A 26951-nucleotide genomic window follows, 5' to 3' on the forward strand; every position below is an offset into this window, starting at 1 on the left:
ACAGTCCTTTTATTAAAAATTTGACTAAAATGGCTCTAAATGTTGTGGTGCATGGGTTCACAAGCAGATTTTCACTGATATCCACTATCTCCTAGGCTCCATCTCCGTTAATGGCCGTAGCATGCCCTTCTCCACCAACGAGGGCAGTGAGATTCTGGATCTTGATGGTGAAATGTATCTGGGGGGCCTGCCAGAGGACAGCGGCAGTCTTCCTCTCCCCCCAGAGGTGTGGACCGCCCGCCTCAGGCTGGGCTTTGTGGGTTGCGTGCGGGATCTCTTTAAAGACGGGCGCAGCAAGGACCTGCGGCGGCTGGCGGAGCTTCAGAGCGCTCTGGGTGTCAGCAGCTTCTGTACGAGAGAGACCCATCGGAGGTGCAGCTCTGAGCCCTGTGCCCACGGAGGCCGTTGCCGCGAGGGCTGGAATCGACACGTCTGCGACTGCACTGGAACTGGATATCTGGGACCCAACTGTGAGATGGGTGAGGAAAGTAGGGTTTAAAGCAGTGGGGAGGCAGGATTAAACATGGGATTACTTCTCACCGATGAGACACGTTCTCATGAAGAAGAGCAAGGCTTCAGTGCTTCACTTGTATACTTTTATATTGAGATACAGCTGCACTTCAGCTCTATTCATCAGATCGCACCTGCCTAGACTTTTGTTTGCTATTGCTGTATGGTTTCTAACTCTCTCCTGCCCTCTACTGTTTATCGCTAAGAATAGCAGCGTGACCACTCAGTGTCCAGTACAGACGTCACGGGTGACTCAGCAAGGGTGCACATACTCTTGGAGCAATATTTTACAGTTTTTCTCAATCGCTTTGGCTCAGTTTTTTTCTCTCTCTAAACAATAAGTTCAGATGTTTGAGCAATTAGTTTTTTGTTCACGTCAGATTTTAATTTCTTATTAATTTAAGCAAATCGTGTGTGTTTTGGCACGTGTACAAATAAGTAAGTGCAATTGTCTAAAATTTGCACAATAGCTAAATGCACATGGCTTGTTGATCAAAACTGATAAGTTGATTCACAGTGAAATTGTCAAATTGAAAATGTTCTTTCATTGTGTGAGCCATCACATGCAAAATGATCCTTTCAATTATCAAAATCTAACAAAAATGAATAAAACTGTCTAGACACATTTTAAAAACAGTAACTAATAAAAATGACCAAACACAACAAAGTAACTACAATTCAAATTAAAATGGACAGTAAAAATCCAAAAACAAATTCAAAATATAAAAAATAACCTCTCAATAATCTCAATAATACTAAAATAACATTGTTCTAAGTAATAAAATAAATTACAAATAATAACAATAATAATAATAATAACAATAAAATAGTATATTCCATTATTAACAATGTAAAAAAAACACACAAAAGTATTTATTTATTTAATTACAGTTTAACTGTAATTAATATTGTAAATGTTGTAATAATAATAATTATGATGATGATGATTATTATTTTGTTTTATTACTTTTTAAATTGATATCTAATTGAAGTTATTGACATATTTTAGACTACTTACAAATGTAAAAGCAGCAGAAAAGGTCCTTATTTTTGAGACCTGTGTTTTCTGATTTACTCTCCTTTTTCTGCTCTCTCAGAGTCCGCAGTGCTGAGTTATGACGGCAGCATGTTTCTGAAGGTCCTGATGCCTCACGCCGTTCACACTGAGGCTGAGGACGTGTCTCTGCGCTTCATGTCGCAGAGAGCTTATGGTCTGCTCATGGCCACCACCTCCAAAGAGTCCGCCGACACCCTGCGCCTGGAGCTGGACGGGGGAAGGGTCAGACTCACCGTCAACCTAGGTAACCTTCCACCGCTGTCCTCTGAACTCGAGGCACTCATAGAACAAGTCTGGGGTCCCTCCCAGAATGCATTTCACCTTCATTCCTCCATCTTTATCTCTTTCTTGTCTTCCTCTCTCACTGTCTCTCTCTCTCTCTTTCTTTCTTTCTGTCTTTCTCTCTCTCACCTGTGCAGCCTTCAATGGCCATCTTTTCTGCAGCTTTCAGAGCAGACAGCCAGAGAGACCAACCCATGTAGTTTAGAAGACACATTAAGTTATAATAGGGGAGACAGAGGGGAAATTACATAATTTTCCATTTTCCTACATTTTTCTACCTGCCGTCTTTAGGGACAAGAAACATATATATATAATAAATATAATATAATATAATACAATACAATACAATACAATATAATTAGTGCCGTCGAATATACACAATACACACACATATATTATGTAAACAAAAACCTTTATTTTGGATGCGATTGATAGCGATTAATCGCTTGACAGCACTAAATATAATATAATAAAGGAAGATAATTAATAATGAATACATATAATCTAATTAATTTAAAATATAATAAAATTGAATAATAATTCATATAAAATATGACTGTGTCTGTGAAAACCCAGCAAAAGTAATTTATTTGTGATTTACTGTTTTCTACATAAAATCATCCTTCATAATGTAAAGAACATTCTGTGAAAATGTAACCTTGATACCTTTAATATTGACTGAGTAAGGCCATGTCAAAGATTGAAATCATAGTGAAATTAATGGTTGAAATCAATTCAGAGACTTTAGCCTGGATTTCACAGACAGTGTCACAAATAATAATATAAATTAAATGTAAATATAAATATAAAATAGTTGATTTTAATATTAACCACTATATTTTAAAGAAGTACACATATCAAAGCAATAATATTACTGCTTTTTAATAAGTATTAATATTATTTAATTGCTCACACCTTAATATGATAATAATTATTTTAGCAAACAGGGAATATATATAATTTTTATATATGCATCAAAAGTAAAAGTCTTGTGTGTGTGTGTGTGTGTGTATATATATAATCACCTGATGTAACAAAATACTTTTGTAAAAGAAATATATAATGTAATATTTAGGATATTTGCAACCTCACAGCCATAATGAAATCTTCCACAGTGGCTGTCATCTGATGTTAATATTAACTTAAAAAGAACAGCCGTTCTAGATAAAATGCTGTAGATACAAGAAATAATAGATAGAAGTTTAATTTCAAAGGCTGTCAAACTTTAGACGGGAGGAAAATCACAGGGGGTTCAGGAAATACTTTATACTTCAAGTATAGTGATAAAAAGTAATAGAATCACATTTCTTTTTTCAAACAGAGAGAGAACTTTACCAAGCATAAGCTGAATGAGTGTTAGACGTCTAGCTTGTTTGTGACTGAAGAAATGTAATTGCCCCCTGATCTCTCCCACCATAAGAACCAAACAGTAATTCTTCTAAAGTCTCTCACTGCCCTCTCAGCTCAGCCTCCTGCTCTGATGGCAGACTGTGTCTGTTTGTACAGAAGATTACAGACAGTTCCAGTCCACAGGAGAGTGGAGTCTGAGCTAGTTTTTCTGTCTTCGAGCAGTGTGACAGTGAGACAGGTCCCTGGCTGTCTGTGGTCACTCTTCTGTAGCGGTTGACAGCTTGAGAGTTCACCACAGCCAAGAGTGCTCCGTAGGATCAATTACTTCTCGTTATTATCGGTCGTTAGTCATATCGTCAGCCTGTGCAGTGGGGACATTAGGACTTTATCTCACCAATTCCAATTAACATAACAAACAAATGTCAAATTATATGTGACCCCGTAGTTTGAAAACCTGGTTAGAGTTGCATAATCTAATTCTGAGATAAAGAGCATCAAAGTAGTCATAGCCATGGATAATATGTGTTCATTGCTGTAAATGATAGGTTATATCAAGGTATTCCAGATACAGCACTCACATTTCAATTATAACATTGCAAATACTGAAATCAATCATTTTATTGACATTACGTTCATTACATTTCAGAATACCAGAGGTTGACTTCCTAAACACTGGTTTCAGTCCTCTCTGGATTTACCTTCCAATCAGAAACACCTCCTTATTCTCATATCGTTTGGTTCAGAAACTTATTTTCTACCATTAAGAAAGTGTTGACATAATTCAGTCTTTGGACACTTGATCATGATGCTGATGCTTTTATGTAGAAAACAGTGAATCACAAAAAAATGCCTTTAGCTGGGTTTTCATAGACAGGGTCACATATTTTCAGAGATTCTTCTATAAGTTAAAATTCTGTTTTATTTAAACAAAGAGATCAAGTAATAATATATTAGTGGTGTTGTAAAAGTATGCAACATCATGAATGTTGTAATGTGCTTTAAGCATTAAGTTTTCTAATGAATGTGTCATTAGAATTATTTGCATTCTGTCTTTGTTTCTTGATTTAACTTAATTTAAACTTCATAAAAACTAACCAATATAAACTTTAGACACAAAAAAATGTTGTTGGAGTTTCTAAGTCTAATTTATTACTGTGAATCAGTGGAAAATGGCCATGAAAATGTGTCATTCAGACAATGTATATGGATATTTTATTGGAAAAAGTATATGCGGGTACACTACCATTCAAAAGTTTGGGGTCTTTTTTTAAATTAATACATTTGTTCGGCATGGATGCATTAAAATGATCAAATGTGACAGTAAAGACATTTATAATGTCACAAAAGATTTCGGTTTCAAATAAATGTTGTACTTTTGAACATTTTACACATGAAAGCATTCAAAAAGAATGTATGACAGTTTTCAGAAAAATTTTAAGCAGCACAGCAATTTTCTACAGTGATAATAATAAGAAATGTTTTTTGAGTACCAAATCAACATATCAGAATGATTTCTGAAGGATCATGAGACACATCACAAGAAATACATTACATTTTAAAATCTATTAAAATAGAAAACAGTTATTTTATATTGTAATGATATATCACAATATATTACTGCGTTTTTGATCAAAATAAATGCAGCCTTGGTGAGCATATTAGACTTCTTTCAAAAACATTAAAAAAATATATATTACCAACCCCAAACTTTCGAGCAGTATGTACTTTGTTATATTAGTTCATGAAATTTAAAAGCTTTTTCTTTTTTTTTGTTCCTCTGATTTAAGGCATTTCAAAAGGGGCGCATTGAGATATATGTAAGCGATAATCAATGGCTAGCTGTGCATTAATCGATTTGAATGCACTTCACGGTGCGCGTCGGGTGGTTCTTCGCCTCCACGTCGTGCATTCAAATCGTTTAATGCACAGCAAGCAGTTGATTATCCCGCTTATGCCATGGTCATTTGTCAGCATTCACATATTAAATGACACGCGAAAATCATCCATTTAGCCTAGCTAAGTAAATCGGAAATGTTTACTGTAACTGTCTTACTCTGTATTACTATTCAACTGTAACTGTATGTTACTATGGTTACCAATGTTTATAGGAAGCGCATTAATATAAAACGTGATTAAACTGACTTGGAACTACCTGTGCAGTTAAAGGAATTTAATCAACACCTGCCAGCCAATGAGAATCGAGTATTCAGACAGACCATGGCATAAATCTAAATATATCTCAAACATTTTCAAAAGGCTGAGAAATATTGCGTTGTATGTTTGTTTAGATCTGCCGCCCAGTCTATAAGTGACCTGTTTTGTAAGCATGAGCTCTTGGCTGATGGTGCAGACTGCCCTTGCCTACAGTCATACTGGCAGCACCCACATACAGGGAGGAGGCAAAGCACAGGCTAAATCCAATATTTTCTCTGTATATTTATAATTTGCCAAATGCCACATATCTGGTCTTGGCATTTCACTTCTCAGTTGTGCTGTCTCTCGTCCTGTGATTGTGGGGTGCGGGCCCTTGTAGAGGAGGCCATTCTGACTCTCACCTTGTCCCCGGATGGTTGACTCTATGCAAGAATTGTTTGTTTGTCTGCAGATTGAACCTTGAAGGATGTGGTTTTGAATTTTAGTTTCTTTTCCTTTAAATCTCACCATCTCACTCTCTTTCCCACCAGATTGTATCGGGATAGACTGTAACCTTAGTAAGTGATTCTTTTATCTGCAATGCTATTTTTATCTCTTCTCTCTCTCATGCTCAGCCCCAATTCATCCAAAGTTTCTTCTCCTCCCTCGTAATCCTGTCTTCCCGCACCGTTAACACAGATTTTCTTTTGAACATGTTCCCAGTTTGCATCCCTCTATTTTTTTTTTCTCTCACTCTCTCTCCCCAACACCCCCCTCTCTCCCGCGTTCCCTCAATCTCAATCTCTTTTGTTCCGCAAAATATGCCGATTTGCTGCGGTGTTTGAAATTAAGCATAACCATCCCAACAGTTTCCATTTCAACACCATATGTTTCTCACTGCTCCTCCAATGCTCTAGTCTGTTTCATGTCCCTGTGGGACTCCGTTACATAAGGAAAATACGGTAATAAACCATTTAATAAAATCAGAAATCTTCATTTGCCAAATCAGGCGTGAGGTTGAACATTGCCTGTATTTGAGCGGTGTTACATCCATACGTACAGTATGTGTTGGGAAACGATGCAGTCCTCAGTATTAGCAGTGCAGTGATGCTGAAGGTAAGTAGTATAAATCGGATGTATGAGACGAAAGGAACAAAGGTTGTGTTTTGTGTGTGTGTGCATGTATTTGTGTATTTACAGTAGCTATAGTTTTTGAACAAACTTTTGGGGAAATGTCCTCATTTGGAAAAAAAGCAATTCATAAAATAAAAGATATTATTACATTTAGATTTATATGTATTCAACCTCATTCTGTACACTCCCATAAAAAAGAAAAATAGAAACAATTTGTACAGTTAATTACAAAGAAGCAGCAAGTAACACATTTAATTAAATGCGAAATGTTTAAGTAGAGAGACTGAAATAATATTTTGTTGTAAAACATGCTCCAGTAATCCGTTTTATTTGCAGCAAAATCATTTTTGCAGTGTTATCTGTCTGTCTGTCTTTTTTTTTTTTTTATTCATTTGGGTTTATTGACCCTACTTGCAGATTAGAAAAAAAAATCTAAATATATACTACCATTCAAAATGTTTGAAAAGTCTATTTTGCTTACCAAGCTTGCATTTATTTGATCAAAAATACAGAACAAAAACAATACTTTGAAATATTATTACAATTAAAATGAACTAATTTGGTAACACTTTGCTTTATAGTGTCATTGTTAAATGTTACATGTACTCACTGTAGTAATAACAAAAAATATGCATAATGACATGCAATAACCTAACACTTTTGTAAGTACGTTATTAATTAATATTTCTCAGTACTTAAATGTGTATGGTGTAAACTAAGGAATTTTTATTTTAATATATTTTAAAATGTCATTCATTCCTGTAATGTAGAAGCTAAATTTTTAGCATCATTACTCCGGTCTTCAGTGTCACAAGATCCTTCAGAAATTATTCTAATATGCTGAAACATTTCTTTTTATTGTCAATATTGAAAACAGTTGTGCTGCCTAATATTTTTTCATGAATACGGTGACAGTGATTAATGCATGATTTATGCATCCTCCTTGCTGAAAAAATAAATAAATTCTTTAAAATGGTATTTGGTTAGTTGCTTTGGTATGTCAGAGGGACAAAAATAGATGTAAAAATAGAAAAAAATAAATGAAATTCTCTGGAATATGATGCAACTGGTAACCAAACACTAAGTAGCCAGATAATGTAGGATGTAGTAGTATGATGTCTTGTAGTAATATTCTGTACTTGGCTTTATACAGTAATCAGTAGTATGTCCTCATTTCAATAACAGCAAAAATGTGTGTGGATGTGCATTGTGTCTATTTCATCGGGGACAAAAAATTACGAGGCTACAGTAGGTGACTTCATCCTCTTTCCTTTGTTTGAGGATTTAAGCTTTTTCCATTTGCTTATGATATTGTACACTACTAAAATGCACGCCACGTACAGTATTTACATCTCTAATTATGAGATTTGAATGCCTTCATTAGTCATGAGGCAGTAGGTGTTTGTGCTTCAGGACACGCTTCCCAAAAAGCCATGAAAATCTTTTGTGCATTGGAAATTTTGACATGTTCACCATTCAAATGCGTCATCACAGATTTATTCATCTGTTTTAATGACTCAACAAATTTGGATTTGTAGAATGTTTTCATTACAAATGTTAAATTATTCCAATGACAAACACAGATGTATCAGACTATGACGCATCATGTTCTGGTTTAAATAAACCGTAGAGGCATTAGGCAGAGCTTTTAAGCACTAAGTAGGCCCACACAGATGTGTATTTTTTATTTTTTAAGTTCTACACATCCAGAGCTCCTTTGTATTTGTTTATGAAATATTTGGCTACTTATATTATGTGTTAAGCTACCAGTCACAGATTTCCCCAAGTTAAGCTCATTTCACTGCACTTGTGGCATAATGTTAATTTGCACAGGAATGTTTTCCGCTTGTCCCTCCTTTTCTTCAAAAAAAATAAAAATAAATAAAAATCTGTGTTATACTGCGAGCACTTATAATATAAACAACTGGGGGAATGGGCAATTTGTAAATATTGCAATTTTTTAATACTATAGCCACAGTTTGTAGAAAATGTTTTAACATGATTTAAATAGATAACATAGATAGAAGATAAATAGAACATAGATTAATTAAATGTGTGTGAATTTGATTAAATTTGCACATAGTGCAGGAATTGAAGATCGGATTTATATTCATTTTTTTATTTGTTATTTTAACAAATCATAGCTATCTGATCTGAGAAAATGTAAATAGGCCCCATGTAAAGATATTTTTATTTATTATTTGGAAAAAAAAATCTAAATTATATAATATGTATTTTAAGACGTGGCTATTACTATATTTTAGCCCGGCTGAAGCACTGTATTGACCATGCAGGACTGAAACTTTCCTTTTTTTAAAGAACATAATCACATGAATTCCACCACCAGGTGGCAACAAACACCATATATTACAGCCTCAGATTTAGTTTTATCCAAGTCTCAGGCTCTGCAAATGCTCAAGTGGCTTTTGAAGAACTGAATCTACAAATCATCCCTGTTTAGGGAGTGTAACATCCTTGTCATCAAATACATTACAAAATAAGGTTTTGATGAGACATACTGAGTTTTATTGCACGCCTGCTATTTAGGATCTAAGAAACAATTTATCACGCATAATGATGAATCTCTGCTTGGTCATATGTGGATAAGTACATTCATAATCAGATATGCATGACCATTTGATATGTTAACCTGTGGAAGTGTTTCACAGTCCCCTCTATGCTCTCAATATTAACTCGATGGGTATGTCAAACATATTTAGACTGATGGAAGTTTTAATGACAGTAAAATGTTAATTGACTTTTAAATAGACAGAAATGCTGGTAGTTAAAGTAAATTATACCCAATTAGGGCCCTCTGCCATCTGTTGGAAGTCTCCTCACCATGATGTGCATTTTAAATAGTTTAGCACAGAGTAGTCGTGAATGCGAAACACATCCAGATGAGGTTACCATGCAAAAATCACACATTAATGTAAAGTTAACATTAGGTTTTGATGAATAATTGACAACGCCTGAAGCTGTTCATCAAAGTTTGAAGATCTGCATTATAACGAACGTTGCTTGATATCTAGTGCTGTTCTGAGTCGTATTTGCTTACACGCACAGGTTTTATTTGTACTTTAATTCGTTTATGCTGTCGCAGTTTCATCCGAAATGCTGAGTAATACTAGGCCGAGCCGAAGCGACGCGTGTGCTCTTAGATTTAAAAGCAGGGATGGGCAACGATTTAAATTTAATTAACAAGCTGCCAGAAGGTGTAGGACGACAACTCCCCCTCTCTCTGCCTCCTGCTCGCTTATTCCGGGTTTTTTCAGAGCTAGAAGAGCTAATTAGAGGGATGATATGACACCGACTCACTTCAATGCAAAGAATGTCACACATACCTGGTCGTTACGAGTTTTACTCACAGGTATGTAATCTATAGTGCGATTCTGAGCCACAAACAGATTGCCTACCAAATTAATACCAGCTGTTTTGCTTATACGAAGTCATCCGTGGAAGGTTCATCAGATTTCGAGCGCTACAACACTCCTACAAATAGGCTGACGTTGTTCCTCAGAGGGTCTGTTGACTCCAGCAGAGCCAATTAGAGAAGCCAGCAGCGCAGTCTGAGGGGCTTTGAACCACCATGTCAGGCGCTAGCCGCTCCGCACGATGAAGGCTGAGGCAGCTGCATCGGCCTGACCCATTTTTCCACAAGCACCCCAGGCGCCTCTGAGCACGCGCCAACCAGGGCCGCAGTGGGCCGGCAGCAGGCGCTTCTCAAAACCGTTACTTTAGCATATTATCGGTGAACATTCACTGCTGCTGATTGGTTTTGTGTCGCCGGTTGGACTCTTGAGGTCTGTGAGGGATTCGGTGTGTGTGTACTGTCACTTTAAACCTGTGTTCCGAGGCACAGTACGGTTTTGTTCCTCGGCCATAAAACTCCTGAGCCTGTAAGATGATTATACACATGCCAGGGGCCAATTCAATTTCATTTCAATTCAGTTTAAGTATAATGCGTTTGTCTCGTGTTACACACAAATGCTCAGACATCACCAGTCACTCTCTGTTATAATGAGCAGAACTGCTGCAATTGTCTTTTTGCTTTTGAAGCAATGATTTTAAGACACCGAATCAATGCGGTTTGTATCTGTAAATGACACATTTAAAGGAGAATGCAAAAGTGTTTTATATAGTAGTTTAGACAATAGCAGAACTAAACTGGCAGCTGGAGATGAAAAAAAGCTTTTAGCAATCACACATACTGTAGGCGGTGAAGTGATGATGGTTTAGGTTCAGGTTTAGATGAACTGTTTTGATGAAACCAAACATGCATAAACATACATAACATTGCTTTTGAGTTTAGTTGTTAGATGAATTAGATTAGTTGCAGGTATTTCCCAATAGATTGTACTGTATAGTGTGTGTGGAATTTTTCTTAAATAACTGTTGTCAGCTGAAAGAAATTAGAAGTATGTCCAATGGTATTCATAATGGCTGTATAACACATTAAAATTAAACTACGTATATAATCATTTAGTACTGTTGCATTCAATTACACACACACACACACACATACTATTTCCACCACTGAATAAAAAATAAAGAGGTAGTTGCGACTTTTGTCTCACAAATGATACAAACTTGCAATTCTGACTTTTTTTCTTAGAATTGTGAGATACAAACTTGCAGCTGCAAGATGTAAACTCACAATTATGAGAAAAAACACAATTGTGAGTTAAGTCAGAATTATAAGATATAAACTCGCAGTTCTGAGAAAATATGAGTCTTTTTTTCCCCCTCAGAATTGGACATTATAACTCGCAATTACGAGTTTCAGTCTCAAAATTCTGAGAAAAAAGTCAGAATTGCAAGATATAAACTCGCAATGGCAAGAAAAAAAGTCAGAATTGCGAGATAAAACTTGCAATTCTGACTTTATAACTCGCAATTGTTTATAACTCGCAATCTCACTTTCTGACTTTTTTGATGTGAGAAAAAAAGTCAAAATTACGAGATAAAAAGTCACAATTACCTTTTTTATTATTTATTCAGTGGTGGAAATATATATATATATATATATATATATACAACAATAGAACAACAGAAGCAATCAAACCAACAAAAGATCAATATTATGTAAGTGCAGTGACAAGTCCAGGTTCGTCTAGTGTTAGAGGGTCAATTTTTATAAATAAATAAAAAGAAAACAAGTAGTTAGAATAGAAATAGAATAGAGAGTGTAAGTGTTAGAGGGTCAAGTTGTTTTTTTAATACAACAAGTAAGGGATAATCAACGGTTTGCCGTGCATTAAAGGATTTTAAATGCACGACGTGGTGGCCAAGAACCACCCACCGCAAAGTGCATTTAAAATCCTTTAATGCATGGCAAACCGTTGATTATCCCGCTTATTCCATGGTCATTTGCCAAGTTATAGACAAGTTAAAACTAGTATTGCTCTTTGCAGCGCAAATTTGACCGGAAGGGTAAAAATGACAGTTATTTTCATCAGTTACGGTTCGTTAGCCCAGCATTCTGCCTGCTTCAAATCAGACACAGAGATGAAATAGAGCGGTAAGATCACATTTATTTGAATGAATTACAGCATTTATTTCAAATAATTATCGATCGAGAGAGAGAGAGAGATGACAGTTGTGTGTGCGTTACCTGCGTCTGTGCGTCTCTCTCTACAAACAATTAATTAGGCTACTTAAAACAGCGATTTTACACCTTGTTGCTGTGGAATATAATGTAGCGATCCAGTATCTAAGCTATTTTATTAATAAGAATCGCGGGGAAGCCTTGACAACAAGTTTCTGTGTGATCTGTGATCTCCGACTCGCTCTCTATCTCTTTCTTTTTCTCTGTGAGTGTGTATGTGGGTTTGTGTGCATCAATTAAAGCAGCGCATTAACGGCGATTAAACTGACTTGTGTATTAAACGATTTTACTGCATACCTGCCAGCCAATCAGAATCCAGTATTCAGACAGACCATATGCCATGGTCTGTCTGAATACTCGATTCTGATTGGCTGGCAGGTGTTGTTAAAGGGTTAGTTCGCCCGTTTAAGACATGAAGTTGTATGCAATCCTTGCCAGCACTATAGTGCATACACACTGACCCACCCTTTAGTCACCTCCCTGGTCAGAGTTCTGGCCGCTGGAAGTTTTTCAAGATAGTACTCCGGTTAGTTTCGGGCCTCAAAACTGTGCGTTTTACGTGAAAAAAGTATTTGCGTTTCAAAGCTTGAATAATTTACATCACAAAAAACACGCCTGACAAAATTCATACCTCAGTTTTAACTATTTTCTTTCCATTTCTATCAATCCGCGCTGCTGTCAACGTCAACAGTGCGCACGTTCAGATCAGCTGTTGATGGCGCGACTCGCTGACAACATGTCTGACTACGAAACTTCTGATGACGAAACCAATTTTAGCACAATGTCAGACGGAACAGATGATGATGAAAGTAATTTTAGCACAACGCCAAAGGGATACCGTGTTTACCGTACAGTTTAGACATTGGATTATAAAGTTAGTAAATAGAGCTTACCCGTGGTACTGGTACAGCAAAACTCTTTAAAATCATTTTTTTTCTTTTTCCTCCTTGGTTGGGGATGTAATCGTCTTCGCTGAAGTGAGCACTGCACACACGGAAATCCTTGATTCTCGATATTTTAGCTCCCGCAGAGTAGCCGATGGCAACCAGCCAAAGCTGTCTCGTAGCTATATCCGAAACTGGAAAACGATGGAATCTGAACGGTGATCCCGGCACATTCTTGTGGTCACAGCCTGGGAATTTACAAGTTCGCACCATTGTTCATTTTCTACTTTTATGTCGTTGTCATTCGATTGTGTAAACACTATGGAACAGCTGATCTGAGCGTGCGCACTGTTGGCGTTGACAGCAGCGCGGATTGATAGAAATGGAAAGAAAATAGTGCCGATTAAAACTGAGGTATGAATTTTGTCAGGCGTGTTTTTTGTGATGTAAATTAATCAAGCTTTGAAACGCAAATAATTTTTTCACGTAAAAACGCACAGTTTTGAGGCCCGGAAACCAACCGGGAGTACTATCTTGAAAACTTCCAGCGGCCAGAACTCTGACCAGGAGGTGACTAAAGGGTGGGTCAGTGTGTATGCACTATAGTGCTGGTAAGGATTGCATACAACTTCATGTCTTAAATGGGCGAACTAACCCTTTAAATTCGTTGAACCGCACAGGTAGTTCCAGGTCAGTTTAATCACGTTCTATATTAATGCGCTTCCTATAAACATTGGTAACCATAGTAACATACAGTGAATAGTTATACAGACGAAAATAACCGTCATTTTTATCGTTCCGGTCAAATATTGCAGCGCAAATATTATTAACATCTTTAGTATGTGAATGCTGGGAAATGACCATGGCATAAACGGGATAATCAACGGCTAGCTGTGCATTAAACGATTTGAATGCACTTCGCGGAGCTGGCCGTTGATTATCCCTTACATATACAACAATAGATCAACATATATACAGTATAGAACAACAGAAGCAATCAAACCAACAAAAAAGCAATATTATGTAAGTGTTAGATGAACAAGTCCCGGTTCATCTAACACAGTACACATATTCAAGTGTTCTAGTGTTAGAGGGTCAATTTTTATAAATAAATTAAAAGAAAACAAGGAAATAGAATAAAAAGTAGTTAGAATAGAAATAGTATAGAGAGTGTAAGTGTTAGAGGGTCAAGTTATTATTATTTTTTTCCCAATAAATAAAAAGAAAACGAGGTAATAGAATAGAGAGAGCTAGTGTTAGAGGGTCAAGTGTAGATGGTAGATGGCTTTCTTTAGCCATTTCTTGAAGCTGCTCAGATCGAGTTGGACAGGTCATTCCACCAGCAACAAACAGTATATACATGTACACTACAGTTCAAATGTGTGGAGTCAGTAAGAATTATTTTTCTTTTATTCAGCAAGGAAGCATTAAATAAATCAGTAAAGAGACACTTCAAATAAATTTATTTCAAATAAATGCTATTCTTTTAAACTATATTTTCATCAAAGAATCGTGATAAAATTACACAGTACACAGTTACCTTAAAATATTGAAATATTAAAAACACTGTTGATAATAATAGAAACTGTTGTTTGAGCACCAACTCCGAAGATTAGAATGTTTTCTGAAGGATTATGTGACATTAAAGATATATGTATGCATGCATGTATGAGTATACAATAACAATACTTGGAGAAAAGTATTCTCAACTGAGTTGGTCACATTTACATGTTCCATTAAAATAACTAAAAAGAGAAAAAGACACGATTGATAGGAAACAGTTACCAGTTCCATTTAAAAGTTAACATTTATAGACATGTTAGGAATGAAATCATTTATCTGTTGAGAGTGTGTTGGCGGTCTGTGTAGTTGGATGGTTGAGCTGCAAAAAATCATTGAGTTTTGACAGTTGCTGATTAACAAAAAGGAAAAACAAAAAGGCGGGAATAAAGAACCCTAAACTCAACACACAGAACCATTTCAGCACAAAAGGGTTCTTCAGGATGATAATAGAACTATGGGTTACTATGTGAAAAAAAACTTTTAAAGAACCATATTTTTTCAAAGGTTGAATGTCAATACTGGTCTATATGTCTTAAAGAATACATTATATTTACCCTATAGAGGCTCACAGAAAGATTTAGCAGAACAGCATATGGACATGTCACGATTCTCCTTAAGGAGCGTGTCGGTATGTATGTTTTGTGTGGGCGCCTGGTTGTGTGAAATGTAAATGAGTGCGTTTGAATGTGTAGGTATGCTCATGAGTGTCTGTGTGCTCTCTCTGGAAATGTTTGAGTTTGTAGATATGTCCTGTCAGTTCTGTATTTGTATGTGTGTGTGTGTGTGTGTGTGAGGTGAGAGCAGCAGCCCTGTGAGGTAGACTGTGCTGTATTGATAAGACGGGAAGCTTGCAGCGGTGTGTGACTTTGGCCCTCTCTCTCTGCAGGTAAAGGACCGGAGACTCTGTTCGCAGGGCAGAAGCTGAATGACAATGAGTGGCACTCTGTGAAGGTGGTGCGCCGTGGGAAGAGCCTGCAGCTCTCTGTTGACAATGTGACCGTGGAGGGTGAGAGGAAGACCTCACACACACTGTATATGTACTGTATATGGACACACGGACAGTTATTTCAGTTATAATCAAGATTCAGAATGCTTTTGCATAGGCGATACAGTCTTTATGTCCAAGTATACTCAAAGTTTGGGGTCAGTAAGAATTTCTTTTTAAATAAGTGCTTTATCATTAATCAGTAGTGACAGTAAAGACATTTCTAATGATACAAAATATTTATATTTTAAATAAAAACTTCTTTTGAACTTTGTTCATCAAAGAATCTTGAAAAAAGTAAGATTGTTTTTGAAGAAAATTAATACTTCATACATTAATCAATAGTGAGAGAGACATTTTTAATGTTACAAAAGATTAATAATTCAAATTAAAGCTGTTCTTCTAAACTTTCTATTCTTCAAAGAATCCTTAAAAAAACTAAACTTTTTTTTTTGAAAGACATTAATACTTTTATTCAGCAAGGGTACATTAAATTGATTAAAAGTCACAGTAAAGACTTTTACATTGTTATAAAAATAAATATTTCTAATAAAAGCTGTTCTTTTGAACTTTCATCAAAGACATTGATAATAATAAGAATGTTTCTTAAGCATCAAATTAGCATATTAGAATGATTTCTGAAGGATCGTGTAACACTGAAGACTGGAGTAATGATGCTTAAAGCTGTGCCATCGCATCAATAAATTACATTTAAAAAATAGAAATAGAAATTTTATTTTATCAAATAAATCCAGCTTTGATGAGAATAAGAGACTTCTTTCATAAACATTAAGACATTTTTACCAACCCCAAACGTTTGGTAGGTAGTACACACAAGGGCTTTTCACACTTAAAAAGTGGTGTTTAGAGCGATGATAACCCTGGGTTAAGCACAGTGCACATTACATGACATTTAAAAATATGTTTGCTTTGGTCTGACCAAACATAAACGTTTAAAGTACGTGTAAACACGCTTACTGTATCCTAATCAGATGTCATCTATTAAAGTGACTAAATGAGAAGAGGCATTTCAGACATTTTGTTGACATCTTGTTAATTGCTGGGTAGCAACTCCCACTGTGAAACAATGAAATCTAATTGGTCTAAATATAGATTTTTGAATCAATCTTTTCAGGCTGCTTTTGTGAAATGAATCATCCAATCCCCTGATTTTTTTGACTCAGAAGAATAGTTAGCTCAGAAATGGCTATTTCTATAATGACTCACGATTTTCAGTGAATAACAACTTAAATTTTATTACAATTCTCACAGAAATTTACCTTATGGATTTAAAACTTGTCACATCATGCCTTGTTATGGCAGCGTTTTATTCATTTATCGTTGTGGTGACTACTGAAAGATTATATATAGTACAGTTTTTCAGGTTTAGATTAATCTTGCACATTGCAAGTTCAGCGTTACTGCACATCCAACTCTGAATTGAACATCAAAAGCTGTACTTGCCTTGGGATGGGCTCAGGCATCACGCCATTCCCTCATATCATCAGCTCCCAGACCTGACTAATCGAGCGTGTTTGGTTTCGCCACAGGCCAGATGAGTGGAGCACACACGCAGCTGGAGTTCCACAACATAGAGACGGGCATCATGACCGAGCGGCGCTTTATCTCAGTCATGCCTTCCAACTTCATCGGCCACCTGCAGGGCCTCTCTTTCAACAGTATGCCGTTCCTAGACCAGTGCAAGAATGGTGACATCTCCTACTGCGAGCTCAATGCACGCTTCGGCATGCGCCGCATCGTGGCAGATCCAGTCAGCTTCCGGAATCGAGCCAGCTATGTGGCACTGTCTACCTTGCAGGCTTACGCCTCCATGCACCTCTTCTTCCAGTTCAAGACCACCAGCCCTGATGGTCTGATGCTGTTTAACTCTGGAGATGGCAGTGACTTTATTGTGATCGAGCTTGTGAAGGGGTGAGTGAGTGAAAAACAAAAAGAAAGATTATATTCCAGCACCAAAGTTTGAATGACTTGCCCTACAGCCCCATGAAATTGAAATTTAAATGTTGCTTTTAGTGCATTTACAAAAAAAAAAAAAAAAAAATTCCTTTTAGCAGATATACACATGTAAAATTGGCAGCAGAGGTATTTTTGCATTATTTATATAATACTATTTATTCATATTTGATGTGATAAACTTTTATTTTTGTATTTTCAGATTTCATTTTAATTTTAGTATGTTTTAATATTTTTTTTAGCTTTATTTTTCATTTCAATTTTAGTGATATTAGTACTTCAGCTTAAACTTTTTTATTTCGGTTTGTTGCAAAGGCAACATTTCCAATTTTTACGTTTTTTTTTTAAGCTTACGTTTTCATCTAACATTTATTTTTTTATTTCAATTTTCAGTTGACAAAAGTGGTTTTTAATAGTTTATCAGTAACAACACCGATTCACAGCATTTCTCCTCTGTGAAAACATTCCAAAATCATATTCAAAAATTAATTTTAAAATACTCATATGAATTAAAATTTGTCCAATCAAATGCTCTCGAGTGAAAAAGCCCCTCCTACTTCATTAAAAAACAAATGTTCTGCCCAAATGTCCAATAAGAAATGTGCTTAGAAAAGAAAAATGTGATCAACTGATTTCATGGGATATTTAAATGGCTGAATTGTATGATTCAGCGTTTGACTCCGCCCTCTGCTGTTTCAAACCAATCGGAGCAAAAGCTAATTGAACAAAATTTGTTCATTATTAAAGGACTTTTTGGCTTAGTCAGAGGAGCGCGTCACTATTGGCCATGCTCATATTACTAAAAAAACAGCATTAAGCATTAAAATCCTATTAATAAAAGCCATTTAATTAAAGTGTGAAGTTGAGATGGGAACTATAAAGAAGAGATGAGAATAGGAGATTTCTTAACATTACTGCACAAATAAGGAACTAGAAATTTCTGAAATAGGCAGGGTATTATGAAATGATAATAATGCTGAGAACTACCTGATTGAGAAAAGAGAGAGAGATGAAATTAGAGTGCAATATAAAGTTAAGCCTTAGCTATACGTGATGGAAAGCCTGAGGCCTGAGAGACAGAGAGAAAGACACCTTAGCGGAAAGTGAAGTTTCCTAAACTATTCTACGGCGCTATAGCAAAGGAAATTTTATTATTCACTAAATCGTTCGCATGCCATCTCATTTGAATGTGATGAAAAAGACTGTATTGTGAAAAAATGCTAAGACAATACTTTCTCATATTGTGTGATCTTTGTTGGCTGCATTTACAAATATACAGCTTATCTAGTGTAGTCCGTTTCATGAACAGATTTGTTTTGTTCAATGAATTAAAAAAAAAAAACTGATCAGGCTTTAAAGGTAGGCATCTTAATTATGCTCCCTACTAAGACTTCATGATTTGGCCACTTCATGTTTTGTGTATTGTGTTGTTAGTCAAACTGTTGAAATTAAGTTGAGTTTTGAGTGTTCAAAATCAATCACTTAAAAGGTTTCATTTCAGTTAGCATGCTTTCTTACAAGTTAGCTGTTTGTGTAGGCAGTATTTAGCAAGATTCAATACGTTTTGGAACAGCTTGATGAGTCCTTCGCTGAATGAACTCACTGAATACGACTCACAGTTTGCAATAAATATTTTATTAGGAATAGTTAACCTAATGAATCAGTCTTTAAAACATTGCAATATGTTACCAACTTAGCATTGCAATTTTTAGATCAGTTATAGGTTTTGGGTGGGATTCTGTAGGAACCACTGAGAGGAAGAAATTTAAGTCTTTTCTTATTATTCTCTTCCACCCATGTGAAATTATAAATCCAGATATTGAGACATTCCCAATGACAGCTCAAAGTTCATCTTCAGTACATTACACAGATTGTTGGTGATCTCATCCTTCAGCATACAGACATCAGTCCCGAGAGAGTTGGGGCTCAAAGGCCTTTTCCGACAGAACTAATGCACGGTTGTTTCTGTAGGAGAGCGAGATGCAGATATTATTGCAGAACCTCCCCGAAGACACTGCAGATATTCGAGGGATCACATGTAAGCAGCTAGGTACACACTTCAGTATATGAGAGACATCCAGATGAAGTTAAGCCGCCACGCTAAACAGTGCGTTTAAGTTTGTGATTAGTTAAGAGACATTACTTGGATGTGAATCATAGCCGTGGGAGGGTGAGTCAAGTCGCATTATAAGATTCGCACATTTGTCTCCTTGGCATTTAGTTAAAGGTACAAGGAGGAGGAGAATCACTTGATGAATCATCACAGGATAGGGGCCATATTTAAATTTAAACAAATTCTGCATGAGTTGCTTTTGGTTATGCGTAAATGCTGATCGGTATCTGCTAGGAAGGAGCTCACCGTGAGTTATTCTTTGAATCTCAGGCGTACACCCGATGACTGTGTCTGCTCGTCAATCAAAAGCAATTTCAGAGGAATGATTGCGTGGATCGCTATTCTAAGCCTCAGATACTGTAATCAGCTCACAAGAAAAGTGCAAATCCATTTTGAAAAGATAATGTAAGCACTGGTGACCTTGATGAAAAAAGAGCAGCTTTTAATCACATGTAATGTAAGTGTTATTTGATTAACGGTATTCTATTTATTGGCAGCCCACTCTGTTCCCAACCCACATGCCAAAGCCGCAACGTGGGAGATCCGCAGTCTCGGATCAGATATTTTTTTCCCACCAGCCTAGTAAAACATTTTTCAGTTCAATCATGCTGCTTATGCCAAACATAGCAGGTACAACAACCTGAATTGCTGATGGATTTTTATTCCATTGGGCAAAAACGAATAGTGAAAAGGGGAAGGTGCCTCAGATGTTTAACTTCCTCAGCCGCAGTGGTCCAGAAAGTCAGTCATTCAGTAAGCAATTAGACAGCAGGTGGCCTTGCCTCTCACCGGAGTCTGCACAAGCATGTGAAATGAGAGAGCGCTAATGAGCACACTTTCTTTCTCTCTCTCTCTCTCTCTCTTTCTTTCTTTCTCTGCAGTATCTTGATGTATGAACTGAGAGCAACTTCCAGCATTTGCAAATTCTAATGTTTATACAGTAGTTTGAATAAATATTAGCAGTGCACTGTATATCTCCATGACCTTGTTGGTATCGAACACTGCTTTTTTTTTGGCATTGGTTTGAATATAGCGCAAGAGTGTCTTAGTTCTGGAAGTATTTTTCACATTTAGGCATTTCAGACAATTCTACAATAAAGAGTTATAAGCCACACAAACAGCTCGGAGATGAATCACAGTATTATAACATTCAATTGAAAGCAAAAAAGTATTTGAAAAGCATAGAAAAGGTACAAGATAGTGTATTCAATGTCTTATGAGGGATTGAACTACTGCTGCAGTTACTTTTGAGCTCTATTGCTGAAATTCCCCATTCTATGAGGAAAGATGATTTCTCATAAGCCATATTTCACTGCTAAACAACCCGAAGTTCACGGTAAGTCTTTCTTGAAAGGTTTGGAAATTATCCAACCTGGGCTCATTGGAAAAACTTGCCTGTGGCGACATTTCTGCAAAATGGTATTGCTATGCTTTACGTTTTGCGACACTTTTAAAACGAAATGTCCAGTGGTGCTTAGATTTAAACAGATGAACATGAATCTGGCGAAGTTTTCTTTTATATTGGTGTTTGTACGTATTATGGCAGTTTGTAATAGGTTAATCTTCTATTGTATTTGAAAATACACTACCACCTACACTAGACCCTACCGTAACCCTAACAGATAGTGTTAACACAAGCAAACGTGAGATACAAATACATTGCTGAAGCAACCATACTGTTTTAGCTTGCTTCAAGCCTCTTTATCTTGACTTGCGTTACACGAGCACAGCGCATCACAAGTGCAAAGCTGTACCAGGTGAGCTACCAAGCAATTTTACTAATCAGAAGAGCTAATCATATGGAACTGTTTATTTGATACAAATGTCAAAATTAGTTAGTTTACAAATCATGCACAATGGTGAAAAATTTTTGAGGTCATAACATATTTTTGTGCAAGGAAATGTGCAAAAATAAGTCTTTATTAATTGATAATTGTAATCGCAATTAGTGTGAAAAGGAATAAAAGCTATTAGCATTCTAGTGCCACTAGTGTTAATTTAATAAGGAAACTTCAGTGATTTGTATGTATACTGTATGTGTTTTTTTTATTTATTTATTTTTTGGAGTTCTACAGAAATAGTAAATAAATGTATTTAAAAATAAATCTAATACTAGCTGCTAACTGATATTGTAGCATATCTTACGCATGACTAATATTGGCATATTAGTTATCAGCCAAAGCGCATTTATCACTGACAAACGTGTGTATAAGTCTTCAAATTATACCAGATAAATATGTGAAGTGAAATATACACAAACAATTTCAAAGCACCAAAATAATTGCCTATATAATATGTGACCCTGGACCACAAAACCAGTCATAATGGTCAATTTTTTGAAATTGAGATTTATGCATCATCTGAAAGCTGGTTTGTTAGGATAGGACAATATTTGGCTGAGATACAACTATTTGAAAATCTGAGGTTGTAAAAAAAATCGAAATATTGAGAAAATCGCCTTGAAAGTTGTCCAAATTAAGTTCTTAGCAATGCATTTTACTAATCAAAAATTAAGTTTTGATATATTTACGATAGGAAATTTACAAAATATCTTCATGGAACATGATCTTAATATCCTAATGATTTTTGGCAAAAAAGAAAAATCGATCATTTTGACCTATGCAATGTATTGTTGGCTATTGCTACAAATATACCCGTGCTACTTATGTCTGGTTTTGTGGCCCAGGGTCACATATATGGAGCCATAGTGCGTTGAAGTTGAAGGGATACTTTGCTGAAGACTGTAAGCTGTTTACTGTGGCTGCACACTGAGCATCTGACAGGGTGGAAGTCTGTCTGTGCCAGTATTTCAAGCCTTATTACAGATATTGATTTGGAAGCAAAAAGGCAGTATTGTCATCCTAAAGAGGGTTGCCTGATTCCACTGGGCTGTTTGATTGACAAGGGAACTGATGTATTGCAGGTACATCCATTATGTTTTTGACTTGGGAAATGGGCCGTCGCTCATGAAGGGCAACTCCGACAAGCCGCTCAATGACAACCAGTGGCACAACGTGATGGTGTCCCGCGATGACAGCAATGTGCACACGCTCAAGATCGACTCCCGCACAGTCACGCAACACTCCAATGGAGCCCGCAACCTGGACCTCAAAGGTACTTCCTCTCATCCACAATTTTCTGAATACTTTACCATACATCTTAAAGTCAATGCATGTTTGTATTTGAGATGCCTTGATTGTTTTGACTTAGTAAAATGTCCACTTTTTTGGTTTCATGAGCTGAGTGATATTGCATACATGTAATTGTACTTCTTAAAAGAATAGTTCACACAAAAATATTTACTCATCCTCAGGCCCTCCAAGATGTAGATGAGTTTATTCATTAGAACAAATTTGGAGAAATTTAGCATTACATCACTTGCTCACCAATGAATCCTCTGTAGTGAATGGATGCCATCAGAATGAGAGTTCAAACAGCTGATAAAAACATCACAATAATCCACAAGTAATTCACATAACTTCAGTCCATAATAATACTTCTCCTTTTCTCCTCTCATATCAAAATCTACGGTGCTTGATCTGTACATTCTGTTTTTCTCTCCTGAATTAGACGAGACAACGTTTTCACTGGAGAAAGAAATTTTATGGATAGAGGACTCTGTTTGAAATTAAAAATGTCTTAATGATGGATTTGTTTACTACAAACACACAGCTTTTCGCTTTTTTTCCCACACAATGCAAGTCAATGGTAATCAAAGGGATTTGGTTACCAAGATTCTTCAAAAAATCATACAGGTTTGAAACGACATAAATTGAATGATAACAACATTTTCTATTGCTTTTAACAGCCATTAAGAGCCACACTTCTGATTTTCAGTTTAACAGATCTTTCTTCCATCATTACACCCCCTATGGTTGTTTAGGCTGAAGTTTTATGACTGTTATCAACTGTTATCTCATTCTTAGGTACGCTTAGGTACATATTTACTGTTTTACACTCATCTTGGGTTTGATTTCAAACTCTTGCATTCAACTTTAATGAGTATCTTTCCTGATGGGTATTTACACAGCTTCCAGCTCCTTGTTTAAATCATGTTGCTTCTGAAATCTACCTTCCAGTACTTCTCACCGTTGCTATCGTTTTTCGCTGTTTCGGCTGTAATTAGAAGAACAAAGAGCAGCGCCTGCAGGGAAAGAGAAAAAAACAACAACAACACGCCACTGACTTTGCATAATTTTTAGTGCTTCCAAACATGCTTTTGCTATCTTAAGCAGGTGTTGCATGACTCTGGCACAAAAAAAATGAACTTTTACTTCATATGAAATGTAGAAACATGAATCTCATGTATATTTAGTTCTTTTCTTGTGTGTTTAAATGAAATATTTTGATTGAAAAGACATCAGAAGCTATTGCCATAGCAATATCTTAGGCTTTTCTCTATTCTGAGTTTTCACTGGCATCTTAGTAGAAATCTTGGCAGTCAGTCCTTAGTTTTGTGGTTTAGTCGACACTAGAAGAAAGCTGAGACAAGTTCACAAAAAGAAAACAGAAACCACTTTGTTTGTCAAGAGAAGTTGATGTAAGGAGAATTTGTCAAGGATTTTACAGTGTCCGCTGCCTTTCTGAAAATGCTGATTGTCTAGTAATGTGGTAGATTGGAACAATTCCTAAACTGAAAAAAATTAGACATTTTACTGTTGGATTCATGACTGTGTTGTGTCAGCAGGAGGAAAACAATAGTTGGCAAGACTCTCAAGACTGTGTCTAGATGAACAAGTCTATTAAAAATATCAGACGATTTGTCCTTTTGAACATTTAATGACGTGCTCTGTTGAGGTTATGAAATGTTGTGTTGCAACTGCCCAAAAATATTATATTTATTAATTAAGTCATAAATATTAATTAATAAAATTAATTATGGATTAACATGTAGTAATTAGTGTCAATTGTAAAAAAAAAAAAAAAAAAAAAAAACTTATATAATATTATAAGTAACACTTTAGATTAGGGAACACATATTTACTGTTAATTAAGAATTTTCCCTCTATAAACTCCTAATTTGCTGCTTATTAATAGTTAGTAAGGTAGTTAAGTTTAGGTATAGGGTAGGGTTAAGGGGGTAACACTTTAGATTAGGGAACACATATTTACATATTTAGTTGTTAAGTTTAGGTATAGGGTAGGATTATGGATGTAGAATAAGGTCATGTAGAATAAGGCATAAATATGTGCTTAATTACTACTGATAAATGGCTAGTATTCTAGCAATATGCATGTTAATAAGCAACTAGTTAGGCACGTTATCCAGCTGGAAGTAGCCATGAAAAGATGGGTACACAGTGGTCATAATAGGATGGACATGGTCAGTAACAATGCTCAGGTAGGCTGTGGCATTTAAATGATGATCAGTTGGTACTAAAAAGCCCTGAACCATCAATACAAAGCAGGATGGATCCATGCTTTACGCCAAACTCTGCCACTACCATCTAAATGTCGCAGCAAAAGACTTCAAAGTTCAACGTGTTATGTGTTCAGTTGCTTGAATTGGTTGTAACGAGTGTTTAGTTGCTTTTCTATCAGCTCAAACCAGTCTGGCCATTCTCCTCGGACCTCTGGCATCAACAGAGCATTTTCACAGACAGAACTGCTGCTCAGTGAATATCTACTCTATTTTGGATCATTCCCTATAAACTCTAGAGATGCTTGTGCGTGAAAATCTCAGTTGATCAGCAGTTTCGGAAATACTCAGACCAGCCTGTCTGGCACCAACAACCATGTTCAAAGTGACTTAAATCATTTTTCATCCTCATTCTGATACTCGGTTTGAACTTCAGCACGTTGCCTCAACAACATATACATGTCTAAATGCATTGAGTTGATGCCATGTGATTGGTTGATTGGATATTTGTGTTAACAAGCAGTTGAAGAGGTGTGCCTAATGGAACTAGTAGCTGGGATTGTGTGTGTGTGCGTGTGTGCGTGTATACACACACACACACACACACACACACACACCCATATCTATATACATATGAATATACACGAGTAAATTTCTACACAATGCACTCCAAATATAATTTTTTGACAGAGTGCTCATGGTTCGCTAACCATGATGCTTAGAAAAAGACTGTGAGAAAGGAAAAGTTTTAAAGCTTACAAATTCTCTAGCACAAAAAATCTAATTGTACGTCAACATGTTGCTTTAAGTACAAGAGTAATAAAGGGCCAAATCAAATAAGGCTATAAAGTGCAAACTCCATCTGTCAGGCTTCAAGGTCTTTTTTTATTTGGCCGCCCCAGAACAAGTCCTTTAAACATCAAAAGAGCAACTTCGCAGTACGTGTCAGTTGTAATTGTTCAAGCAATTATGCCGGAGAGAATGGAGAGTGGCGTAACAATCCCCAGGGTCCAGGGCTCTTCTGTGAAGTGTAAAATGAACATCCTCAGACGGGAAGGTGCTGAGATGTGGTGTTGTTTTCCGTGAGGGAGCCAGTGGAAAGTGACGCTTGACCTGTTATGTGTGTTGAAATGAGCATATGTGGAGAGCGCTCATGACAAGCCACTTTCCATGCTGTCCGATAATTGAGTTTTTTTCCGTCCTCAAGGAACTGCTATCCAGCCCCTGTAAATGTTTTCTGAAAATTTGTTTTATTGACTTTAACCAAATTGCTTTCCTGTTCCCCCTGGCGTGAGGAAAATCCAGGTGTTGCTATAAAATGTGAATGTCAATGAGTTTATTAATGAGCTGTTGGTGGCCAATTCAGTCGAGGCAAAGTTCTCCTTAACACACACACACTTTTTTATATCATGGTGAGAACCTAGCATTAGTTGTAAACGCTGAACAAATGATGCCTCAGATCATGCGGCATGTTAAAGAGAACTGTGCTATTACTTTTCTAAGCAATTAGATACACAGTTTTCACCTGGCAGATGATAAAACTTGCATTTACTTAGATTTGAAGGAGAGACCCAAGCCATATCTAAAGACCAGGATGTCATAGAGACTGTTCAGGTGGCTAAGCAAGCAACCACAAAGTAGCTAATAGCATTACACAAAACACTGTAGCAACCACAACGTTCTGGCAAACACCAAAGCATCATCGTCTAGCATAATTTCTCACATTTTCTTTAGAAAATCTCAACATCTATTTCTATACCCAACTCAAAGTTTTTAAACACTTTTTTAATAATTATAACATTTTTTTATTTAATTTAAATTTTTAGAATGCAGCAGTTAATCACAATCTCTCAGGTGCATCTCAAAAAATTTGAATATTGTGAAAAAGTTCATTTTTTATTGTAACTTATTTCAAAAAGTGAAACTTTCATATATTTCCGGAGTCATTCATTACATTTTGTTTTAATTTTGAAGATTAGAGTTTACAGCTCATGAAAGT

General features: G+C 36.2%; 1 protein-coding gene across 1 annotated transcript in view; it reads left to right on the forward strand.

Moving 5' to 3' along the window:
* The window catches only part of nrxn2a (neurexin 2a), a 386538-nt gene that overhangs the window by 154712 nt on the left and 204875 nt on the right, over positions 1 to 26951 (forward strand). Inside the window, 6 exon segments of the mRNA XM_058757921.1 lie at positions 96 to 479; positions 1608 to 1811; positions 5884 to 5910; positions 15408 to 15527; positions 17057 to 17438; positions 22517 to 22707. Of these exon segments, the coding sequence (XP_058613904.1) occupies positions 96 to 479; positions 1608 to 1811; positions 5884 to 5910; positions 15408 to 15527; positions 17057 to 17438; positions 22517 to 22707 (1308 nt within the window).

The sequence above is a fragment of the Onychostoma macrolepis genome, chromosome 21 (assembly GCF_012432095.1).
Source record: "Onychostoma macrolepis isolate SWU-2019 chromosome 21, ASM1243209v1, whole genome shotgun sequence".
NCBI lineage: Eukaryota > Metazoa > Chordata > Actinopteri > Cypriniformes > Cyprinidae > Onychostoma > Onychostoma macrolepis.